This window comes from Entamoeba nuttalli, assembly GCF_000257125.1.
Source record: "Entamoeba nuttalli P19 unplaced genomic scaffold asmbl_9902, whole genome shotgun sequence".
Taxonomy (NCBI): domain Eukaryota; phylum Evosea; order Mastigamoebida; family Endamoebidae; genus Entamoeba; species Entamoeba nuttalli.
The window spans coordinates 1-12,133 of NW_008579892.1; the positions used below are offsets into that span (position 1 = coordinate 1).

A 12,133-nucleotide genomic window follows, 5' to 3' on the forward strand; every position below is an offset into this window, starting at 1 on the left:
TTTTTTTGATTTTTATTTCTTATTCTTTCATTTCGTATTTTTCAAATTATTATTATTTTTTCTTTAATTTAGTCAATTTTTATTAACAAAACATTAAATTTTTTTGTTATGAAAAAGGATAAACAATAATATTGATTATCACTATTCATTAGCTTTATTGTTCAAGATGTTTATGTTTTTTTGAAATCAAAATAATTATTGAATGATTCAATTTCCTTTTTGTTCAATAAAAAAATGAAGGAAATATTAATGTAATTAGAGTAGAATAGAAGAAGTAATTATAAATATTTAACTTAAGAATAAGTCTTTGTTAAAAGTCAATGTGCTTCTAGTCAGAAAGTGAGACTCTATCAAAAAATATATTAAGTTTTGATGATGAAAATCTTTTGAAGAAATTGTTAAAAATGGAGATAATAATAAGAAAAATAAAAATGGTAGAACCATCATAATGATATACATAAAATCATTAATTTAAAATTGAAAGCAAGTGATAAAAAACTTTTAACGTTTAACTCTTATTTTTTTTCTTTTGAAATAATATGAAATGAAGGCAAAAAACGTCAGTTAATTTGAGGTATTAACAGCTACAGTTTCTGATTCTGCTATAGATATTGTCCCATCACACCCTGAAGATGAAATCCATCTAATAGAGATAACTTCGTTTATCCATTTAGCAGCATTCTTAGGTGTTAAAGTATAAGATGGTTTTTTTACAGCAACTAATAGCCGTCTTCTACTCTGTGATTCAGAAAAGGTTTCACGGCGTTCTTGAACAAAGAAATCATCAACATTCCATTGAGGATTTGGCATCATTTTAACAGTAAAAGAAAAAGCAGATGGGTTATACACAACACAAGATACTAATAACATTTCTTCTATTGGAATAATTTCCCATTTATCAATAAGTAAACCAACACTAACAATGACATTAATTGGAATAGAAAATGTTCTTCCAAACCGAGCGGTCGAAGAAGATGCATAACTAATTTCAATATTAATATTTGATAATTCTCCACGTGCAGAAATAGCTAAAGGAACTTCAACACGTTGATTTGGTAAGATAGGAAGAATGTCTTGTAATGGTTTAGAAACAGTAATTTCCGTTAAATGAGTTGAATCATCATCTTTAACCTTAAAATTAATCCAATTTACTGCTAAATCTCCATCATTAATTAGTTCTAATTTACTTTCATTTGTTTGACCAGGGAATAATGAAATTGCTTTTGATAAAAATGTTCCAGGAGCACTTTTTAATCGTGGTACACTATGTACAACAGGAACAACACAACATGGAGTTAATTCTTTTTTACATCTAAATCCAATTGGAACTGATTTAAAATGTAATGAACAACAGTCAAATTCTAAACCATAAATTTTTAATAGCCCTGACGTTTTAGGAGTAATTGCATATTCAAATGTAATAGATGAAGTAGACATGATATCAACACATTTAAAATGTGTTTCAATTTCAACCCCTTCACACCATGGTGTTATATTATCAACATTTAACATTGGGTATAAAGGATTACTCATTTTAATTGTAATAAATGAAGTTTCATTTGAACTCCAAACAATTGGGACTTTCTTTGGCATTGATGGGTCATAAATAAATATCGACTTTTCAACTTTTCTACTTCTTATTTTTTCATTATCGTTAACAGTACTTAAACTAATACTTTCAATAACAGGAATTGATGGAAGATTTGAAGAAATATAAACAGGACTTCCAATAGCTTTACAAATTAAGTCCAGTCTGTTAATACTTTCTATTTGATCAGTTTCACTTACATGTTCATGGAAATATGCTAATAATCTTAATAATAATTTAGCCATAGTTTCATCATAAATATCTCTTAACATAACTTTTTTCATAATGACATAAGCTCTTAATGTTGACCATTGTACTTTCTTTTCCATAATAAGATGTGGGCGTTGTGTTTGTTCTTCATATTCTAAATCTAATTTTTCTAAATCATTAACTCCAAGTAATTCTGCTAATTCATCAACACAATAAATGTCAAATGATTTAATTTGGCTTTTGTAAGCTGTAATTGAGTATAAAATATATTGTCTGTGATGATTCATTTTAAGTTGCTTTAATAATGAGTCAAACATTAAAGCAGAAATAATATCTTCTGTTTTACTAATTTTTTCATGGTGTTTAGAATCAATTTCTTCAATAATTTGTTGTGCTTTTTGATATACTTTTTGTTTAAGATAATATTGAGCTTGATAAAATAATAATTCTTTACAATAATAATGACCTGAATCCAAATTATCTATAAACTTAATTGCATCTTTAATAGCATCTTCATATTCTTTAGTATATTGTTGAAGATTTCTTTTAATCGGATCTAACATAATTGATGCAACAAATCCAATAACACTTTTAGTAAAAAATTTACCGTTAAATAATTGTTGTACTTTATATGCTTTTATTGAGTCAAGAAACATTTGATAAGCATTATCCCAATTCTTTTTATATAAATTAGCTTGTGCACATGAAAGATATGAAAGAGGTGGAATCTTTTTTGAAAAGATTGGATTGAAATGAGGATGAAGTGGTTTGTTATTATCACACCATGTATTTATTGTACTTTCTGTGTGAACAAGAATTGAATTAATTGAAGTTGGATTTAAAGTATCTACAACAAATAATAATGACTTAATTTCATTATTTAATTTTATTTTAAATAATTCTGATGATTGTGGTAAATTTAATAACAATGCTAAATGTCCAATACTTTCTTCCCAATTTAATGTTACACATTCATGAAACATAGTAATTGAATTAATAACATCTTTATCACTTAATGTTGAACAGTCAATAACTCCATAAATCATTTGAGCATAAATAACTTTATTTATGTCATTAACAAATAAATCCCATGTTGTCTTTATAAATTTATATGAAGGTAACATATCAGGAAGGTCAAACTTCTTTTTAAATTCTCTTTCATAGCCTTGAATATTTTCTACAGTTTTAACAAAAACAAAATCATTAATACTACCAACAGGAACCATTAATATTGTGGGATTAATTAAATCAGTAAATGATCCTTGTCTATTATTTTCTTGAATAATTACTTTATTCACTTCACTTGTAATTTCAATTTTTGATTTTACAATTCTTTCAGATTTTGACATAATAGCAAGGCATCTTGTAGCAGCACAGTAAAGCTCTTGATCATCATCATCTTCTTCTGTAATTAATTCCAATAATTTCTTTTTGTCTAATAAATGTCTTATATGTGTTGGATTAGTATTATAAATTGAAGCACAAACATCAATTAATATTTTTTTTAATTTAGCACTTTTACATGAAAAGAGCATTTGAATTATTTTATTAATAAAATCCCTATCACAAACCAAAGACGAACAATCAATAGCCTTCTTAATAAATTGAAAGATAGACAGATATATTGAAATATCGTTATTCCCAGAATCAATCAATTCTTCTGTTCTTTTTACTATTGAAGAGGCTAAAGTATTTAATTTAGAATGAGGAATATTGTCCATAATATTTTCTATACACTTAACTAAAGAAGCTATATCTATTGTATCATCATTTAAATATTCAAGAAAACGATCTTCTAATAATTGATCATTATCATTACTTTGACTAAGTAATTTAAAACAAATTTCTTTTGATTTTAATATTTTATGAAGTAGTTTTAATGTAGAATATCTTGGTAGTTGTTTTAATAAATAAATGTATCCAGAATGTTCAAACCATAGTTCCCTAAAATTTGAATTTGATTTAATTAATGAAAGTAATGTACTAAAACAAAGTTCTGTTAATTGTTCAGAGATAGAATAATTCTTTTGAATATTAAGAATAAAAGTAATTAAATCACTTGCAGCAATATACTTTTCTGAAAGTGAGATTTTAGTTGAAGAAAAAATGATCATTGGGAAATGTTTAATAATAGAAGAAAATACTTCATCAAGATGAGATGGTGAAATTCCACTGATGAGAATATTTGAAAGACAAGAATATAATGTTAAGAATTGAAAAATATTTGATGAATCAATTTCAATTGGAATAGATAATAATGATAAAACATTATTATTGTTATACTTTGAATTAATAATTTGATTAGATAATGAATGAATATTAAAGTCCATTGAATTTTGGTATTGAACCAATTTTTCTTTTGGAATAAATGAACTATCAATTTGTGTTTTAACTAAAAAATATAATGAACTTTCTATTAACACTGTACTTTCAGATCCTTGTATTAAAATATCTTTTATAATTTCTTTTGTTTTCTCAAGAAGAATATTACAATTATTAATTGTCAATAATGAACTTAATGGAATAGTTAAATCATATAATTCTGTATCTGTTAAATCAATAATTGGAATAATACATTCTGGTTTAATTACTTTAGACTGAAGACATTGAAAGGCAATAAGAACTAATTTTCTTTTAATTAATAATGAAGATGGAAACTGTAATTTTTTCTCTTGGTCTTGTGGAAAAAGAGTAGATAATAATCCTGATTGATTTACAAAAGAAACTAATGCATCAGTACTACACATATAACAAAGAATATTAAGTATTTTTGATATAATTATTTCATTGTTTGAAAATAATTGAAGGTAATGTTCGAATTTAGTTAAGAAATTTTCATTAAACATTGATATTAAACAATGATAATCAACAGCAGCAAGTTCTAAAGCTTCAACACATTTTTGTGTAATAATTTCATGTGTTGGATACTTGTCAAAAATAAATCTTATCGTTTGAATGAGTTGTCTATCTCTTAATAAAATAATCCCATCAGGAGAATATAATACATGAATAACATTATCAATTGGTTCTGTTTTTCCTGTTTGAGTAACTTCATATAATTGTTTAATTAACACTTGTTCATTTACAAAAGCAGTATCAGTGGGAAACGTATCAATAGCTGGAATTAAAGATGCATTACCAGTAAGTGCGATATATCTCCATGCATGATAACTTGATTGAAGTATTTTATCAGAGGACATTGGTTGAGGATAAAGATAAGATGGACATAATATCATTAGGTCATTAACAAATTTTGTTTTTGATAAAGAAGGATTAGTAAAGATTTCGAAAGAAGAAGATGATGACAATAATTTATTTAATAAATTAAGTGATTTTGTTGAAGGTGTTTGTAAAAGTAATGTTGGTAATCGAAGGTATAACATTCGTGAACATGCACTTCGTTGAGAAGAAAATAGCATAAATATTTTTAACACATATCTTTGATAATCAACTAAGAAAGTAATTAAAAAATCTATAACATACGACGAAACAATAAGAGGAGATATAACTTTTAAATATCTCTTAAGAAAATGATAAAAATTAATTAAAACCTCTTCACTTGGTTTTATACTCAACTGATGAAGATGGTCAAAAAATTCTCGTTCTCTATCTTTTGGGTGTGTCATCATTTGATTAAGATAATACTTGCTATACTCTTCCATTTCTTTTTTGTTTTTTAATATTTTTTTTCTAGTTTTTATTTTTATTTTTTTTATTTTTTTTTTTGAAAGTTCATTCAATCCATTTTAGTTTTTCCAATTCTATTTTTATAAAAGTAGTTTTTAAATTAACTTTCATAATCTAAAAATAGTGAAATATAAAAAAGAAAAATACTTTGAGATAAAAATAAAAAGGAACGTCCGATTTAAAAGAGCAATCATCGAAGAAATCTATTTTCTTTATCAAAAGATAAAGAAAAGAACTTAGAAAAAAATAATTAACATGTCCCAACAACAACTTATTAGATTATTACAAGAAAAAGAACGTTTAATGAAAAACTTTGAACGTTCTAAGAATCTAATGAAAGTAAGTGATGCATGTTCTGAATTAGTTAATTTTACAAAAAATAAAATTGACCCATTCTCACCTGAATTTAAAGACACAAATCCTTGGGACAAAAGTAGTAATGCTGGTTGTTGTTCGTTAATGTAATTACATTCTTTCGTTTTAACTTTAATTTAAATAATTCTAAAATGTGAATTATTTCATAATTTTTTAAATATATAAACTTCCTTCAATAAATCATATTATGCTCTTATTATTTATAAATTTCAGTCATTTTTTTTTTTTGATTTTTTTTTGACATATTTTATTATTGTGTTTTGTATTACAAAAAAAAAAGAGAAGTTAAAAGAACGAAGCGAATAAAAAAATCAATAATAAAAAATAAAAAACTCAACAATAAAAAATAAAAAAATGAAAACAGAAAAAGAAAAAAATACAGGGTTTATTTAAGAAAGCACTCAAAAAAGAAGACTAAAAAATTCAAAAATGACTGAACAACAAAATAGCTCAAAAACTAAAAATGATAAAGATTCATCTATTGATTTAAGTACATTATCTATGAGACAGATCTGTAAATTAAGTCATAAAAAACAAAGTTCTATCAAAAAATTAAAAGAACTCAAACAACCATTTAATCGATATTTAGATGAAGAATGTATTGGTGAAATATCAAACGAAAAAAGTGGTGAAGAAAATGGAACAGAACATAACTCAAGTAAAAGGAGTAATTTATTAAAACCAAAGAAAAGTAAAAAATGGGATAAAGAAGAAATATTAAAATTATATACTGGCATAATGAAATATGGTGCAGACTTTGGATTAATAGAATTAATGTTTGATGGTCGTACTCGAAAACAAATAAAAGCAAAATTTAAAGCAGAAGAACGTATTAGACCAAAAATGATTGAAAAAGCTCTAAATGCTCAACAAACAATGGATACTAATTTATTACAAGAAACCTTAGACTTAATAGGAAAACAACATGATTTAAGTTCATCATCTGATGAAGTACTTCCTAGGCCTGATGTATTTTAACTGTTATTAAGATTTCTTTTTAATTAACTCTCTGTTTTATTTAATTAATATAATAATATGTTAATTCATTAAAAAAAGGAAATAAATAAAATTGTTACTACTTACCCTCAAAAAAGAAATGTGTTAAATTTTAAATATACTTTTCTTTTTTCTCTTTAGTTCTTTTTATTAATTGGCATTCCAATTGATTCAAGCATTTTGAGAGTAACTGGATCAGCAGTAATTTTATCAATATTAACTTCAGATTTTTCTGGAACATAATTATCTCTTCTTTCTCTTTCTTCTTCTTGAAGTTTGAAAGAAATTCCTCTAACTGGACCTTTTTGGATTCTTCTCATTAAATGAGTAATAAAACCAGCAATTTTATTTCTTAATCGTTTAGTTTCAACAATAGCAACTTCATCAACAACACGTTTATTAGTATGGAAGTCAAGAGTTAAAAGTGGATAATACTTTTCAATAATATTTCTTGCGGCTCTCTTAACAGTTTTAGTTCTGACTCCTCCCATTTCTGCTGTGGTTGAATCAATTTTGAAAGTTCCTTCCTTTGTTTTTAAAACCTTTTAGGTTTAAAACATTTATTTTTTTTTGCCCTTTTAATATTTCTTTTTTCTTTTCCCCTTTTTTAGTTTTATATAACATTATTTTTTATTATGTTTTTTTGTATTAAAAAAAACAAATTTTTCTATTTACCAAAAAAGAAAATTAATCATTTTTTGTTTTTTCTTCTTTATCTTCTTCTAAAGGAACTGAAGGTGTTTTAGAACGTACAACTGAATAATGAATCTCTTTATAAGTAAAGAAAATGATACCAAAAATTACTACAAAAGAAATGGTAATAATCCATCCCCATTTTACTAAGAAAGGAGTTGGAATTGATTTATATTCAGGATAACCCCACTTGAAACATAATATACCTTCAAGAAGTAAAGTAAAACCAAGAATCCAAGAAGCAGATCCAATGTCTTTAGTATTTTTATCAATAACATATTGATAACATTGTCTAAATACTAAAGGTGCTTGTAATGCTAAAACAATTAAACGGATAAGGTTTAAATAATGAGATGGTTTCAACCATAATTCTGCTTTTAAGAAGAATGAATTTAAATCAAATAGTTGGAAATAGATAATAAGAATAATAACATAAATAAATCTCTTCCAATGAGTGAACATTCCCCAATGATAACGTGTCCATGATGTAGGTGTAAATTGTCCAATAACTCTAAATATTTTTCCTTTCTTTTGCATAGGGGAAACACCACTGAAATTATATTCTCTTAATTCAAAATATTGAAGCGTTTTTGATCCAAGCCAAATTCCAAGAGCATTACATCCAAAAACATCTAAAATAATATGATCCCACCAACATTCATGGAAATTTGGAAGAATGTGTTGGAAAGATAATTCCATAAATTCAAATAAAATACTGTTAAACCATGTTAATTTCCAATCACGACAAATAACACATCGTGCCCACCATCCAACAAAATGATATATTACAAATTCATCAAAAAGTACATTTTTAAAATTATTCCATTTACATGGTAATTCTGGTGTATATAATCTACAATCAATTGCATATTCTCTTTCTGGTAATGGTATACCAAGTTTTGGATCAATATTTTTTAACCATTGTCTAACATCATTTACATCTTGGAATAATAAGAAACAAATTAACATCAAATAACATAGTCCAACGCCTTGAATGCATTTCCAGAACATTGGATGAGGATGTACAAAATAACTATCTGGTAAGAAGAAAGTACACCAACAAACAACAACGAGTGACACAAATAACCATGGAACTAAATTTGATGGTGGTGAAGTGATATACCCTTTATAGTATAAATAAATTAATACTCCTAATAATGCAACCATACATAATACAGAATGTGGTCCTTTTACCCATTCATAATATGAGGTTGTATCATATTGTTCTGTAATTTGTTTTAATTCCTCTTTCATTCCAATTTCTTCTTCTTGGTCAGGAGTGACATAAACTACTTCTTGTTTTGTGGTTTGTTGTTCTGTCATTGTTTATACTTTGTTCCTTTAAAACCTCTTTAAAAACCCTGTTTTTAATATCTTTTTTGTTCTTTTGTGTGTACGTTTCTTTAAAAATCATTATTTTCTGAGCATTTAAATTCACTCAATTTCCACCTCAATTTAATGAAAATCATCTTATTATTTACCATTCTAAGATTTTTGTGATTTTCAGTAGTATGTTCAACTTTCTTTAAAACATTCTAAAAATAGTTGAGTTTTCATGCTTGTTGGAAGTTATATCTGATTCTTAATAAATTATATGAGGAAAATTTTTCATTTAAAATAGATTTTTATTTTTTTAATCATTTTCCATTATTATCAATAAAATTATCGGTTCTTTTTTACACCTCAACTTGTTTAATTAATCTTATTATCATGTATTTCTGTTATCACTTATTTTAATTACGTTATATTAAACTAACTATTTCATTTATTATTTTGTATTAAATTTCTTGCTTTATCGAATTATTTTTAATTTTACGATTTACAACCTAAATTTAACTTTTAAATAAAAAGTAATTAATTAAGTGTTATTACTTTTATTTTCGATTATTCATTGTTCAACAGAGAATAACCACATTACCTCTTTTTAATAATGTTTATTCATCAGTCATTCACTTATTCTTTAAACTTTTATCATGTTGAGAAGTGAGAATTTCTATTCATCATTCTTTTCCTTCTTTTGACTTAATGTTTTTTAAACTTCATCAACTTAAATAGTTCTTCATTAAAGTTGTTATCTGATTTTTATTTTGAATTTAATTGGCATTAAAACAATCATTTTCTTCTTCTTTATTTTACTATGAAAGACTATTTTCTCACCACTATTTTCATGAATAATTTCATTTATTACCAACTACAACATGACTATCATTTTTCTTTGATAATACCAATATTATTAAATATATTTATACACTAACAATTACTTAATACTATTATCTTTAAAAATACAAACGCTTCTATTATAATAAATAATATATCATCATAATAAATAATAACCAATATCATCATTTCAATATTGAATAAATTATTTCAACTTATATAAATAATTATTAATTAAATTTATATTAAGTATACGAAGTAAAACATAAAAATGAAGAAGAGTTTAGTTTGAAAATAACTATAATTGTTTTTTTCTTATTATTTTTGTGGTTAGTATTATCTTTTTATATTTAGTTAATCTGTTATTTTGAATGATAATAAAAAATATTTCATTTTATCTTTCATCATTTATATTTATTTATTACACTAATTGTATTCATTATTAAATTACTCATATTTTGTTCAATAGATTTATTATTATTATTTATTTAATCACTTGAAAATCAGAATAAAAATATGAATTTAATTAATAAAATACAATCTCAACATTCATCATTTCAAATTTAAATCCTTCTGATTATGAAATAAACAAAATATATTCGAATAACAATAAAAGTTGATGTATAATTTTATTGATATGATTATCAACTACCTTGACACTTCTTATTTCAAGAAACATTGAACAAAAAGAAAGTAAGAGAAGTAATAACTAACCAATTGATAAATATCATTGTGAAAACAGTAGTATTAAATGTTATTTATCAATTAATTAATATTTTAACAGCTTTGTATTTTGTATTTTACAATGTATAATCAAAAATATGATATTAATTTTTGACCTAAAACTTACAACAATAATAAATAATGAAAATAAATGCAGTATTCTCATTTCATAAATTCATCAATTAACAATGCATTGACAGCAAAATGAAATAAGTAACAAATATGAAATAAAGTAAATGAAAATCTGATTGATCAATAAATAATTTTTAATATACTACATCAAATAAACATACAACCAGATATAAATAATAAATATAAATAAAGAATAAGCGTTTATATTCATTTTATTTTATTGATTAAATGAAAAAAAAGATAATAATAAAATAAAAGAATAATAAAACATGAATGAAAATTGTATTTCATTTAAATTAAATAAATCATTATCATTACAGCATCTTTAATATTTTCTTTATTATATTAACATTAACTAAAGTTTAATTCTATCAATTGAATATTCATAAAAATGATGGTATTTTATTTGAAATTCTTTTATTTCATAATGGTGTTGTTATGTAAACAGTTTAAATGAAAAAAGACAAAATTACTTTATTGTGGTTTATTTTTAAGATTACTCTTTTAATAAAATGTTATTTTATTTATTAATACTCTAGAAAAGAATATCATTAATTCTTTGTCCATTATTGGTAATATTGAATATATTTGAAATGATAAAAAGAGAAACATATAATAGTATTTATGTAAAACATCAATTACTTATTTATATAAGAAGTCAATATAAAATAATAGAAAGTTTGAAAAGATTGTAGTTAACTTAGTATAATGAATGGATATTGATGTAATATTGTAAAAGCAGAAAATTGTGTTTTTAAAATAGGAAAAAGAAATTAAGACAAATAAAAACAGATAACAAAGAATATATTTTAGATACTACAAAGTGTATGAAAAATGAAAAAAGAAATTTAATAGATGAATATATGTTATGAAAATAAAAATAATAAGTATATGAGAAAAGAAAACATGAGAATTTTATAATTAAAAATAAACTTAAAGTTGATATTAAAATGTTCTTTTGAAATTGGGGTCATTCTTATAATAAAAAGATGTAATTATGTACCTCGTTCAAGTTATGAGTTGTGTTATTCTCTCTATAAATAAACACTGAATAAAAAGAGGTATTATAGTAATGTCTAAAAATTCAATTTTAATCATAATAAATGAATGAAATTCAACAACTTGCTTGTTGTTGTTATATTAATTGATATGAAAATGGATTTCACTGATAATCGATAAAACATTATACAAATATTTAAATATGATTAAATAAAACATTAACTCGAGCCACAATTTTATATCCATTAAACATTAATAATTTTTCAAAATTACTATATCTTATTCTAACTCTTCTTTTCTAAATTTAATAATTTTTAATCCATAAATGATTTAAATAACTACATATCGGACATAATCTGAAAAGTTATTTTGTTTTGATGATTTAATCAGTAGATTAAAGATATTTTTAAGAAAGAATAAACCTCTAATTAACGTAGTATAGAAACATTTCTATGCAAAAGAATTTATTGCAACTAGTGAAAAGATATATTCAATTTAGATGATATAGAGCAATGTGCTCATTAGTTCTACATAACAAACGAAATTTTAAGAAGATATGAGAAAATAAGATTA

The 12,133-nt window shown here is 23.8% G+C and overlaps 4 protein-coding genes across 4 annotated transcripts; 1 reads left to right on the forward strand and 3 right to left on the reverse strand.

The window, feature by feature from the left end:
- Positions 1–564: 564 nt before the first annotated feature.
- Positions 565–5,460, reverse strand: ENU1_208090 (hypothetical protein; the record flags this gene model as incomplete). Its single annotated transcript, XM_008862313.1, has 1 exon — positions 565–5,460. The coding sequence occupies one exon, from the start codon at positions 5,458–5,460 to the stop codon at positions 565–567; it is 4,896 nt and encodes a 1,631-aa protein (XP_008860535.1).
- An 829-nt stretch (positions 5,461–6,289) lies between these two features.
- Positions 6,290–6,838, forward strand: ENU1_208100 (myb family DNA-binding domain containing protein; the record flags this gene model as incomplete). Its single annotated transcript, XM_008862314.1, has 1 exon — positions 6,290–6,838. The coding sequence occupies one exon, from the start codon at positions 6,290–6,292 to the stop codon at positions 6,836–6,838; it is 549 nt and encodes a 182-aa protein (XP_008860536.1).
- Positions 6,839–6,993: 155 nt separating this feature from the next.
- On the reverse strand, positions 6,994–7,347 carry ENU1_208110 (ribosomal S17 protein; the record flags this gene model as incomplete). Its single annotated transcript, XM_008862315.1, has 1 exon — positions 6,994–7,347. One exon carries the CDS (start codon positions 7,345–7,347, stop codon positions 6,994–6,996), a length of 354 nt encoding a protein of 117 aa, XP_008860537.1.
- A 196-nt stretch (positions 7,348–7,543) lies between these two features.
- Positions 7,544–8,872, reverse strand: ENU1_208120 (phosphatidylserine synthase, putative; the record flags this gene model as incomplete). The annotated part of the gene is made up of 1 exon (XM_008862316.1): positions 7,544–8,872. One exon carries the CDS (start codon positions 8,870–8,872, stop codon positions 7,544–7,546), a length of 1,329 nt encoding a protein of 442 aa, XP_008860538.1.
- Between the last annotated feature and the right edge of the window lie 3,261 nt (positions 8,873–12,133).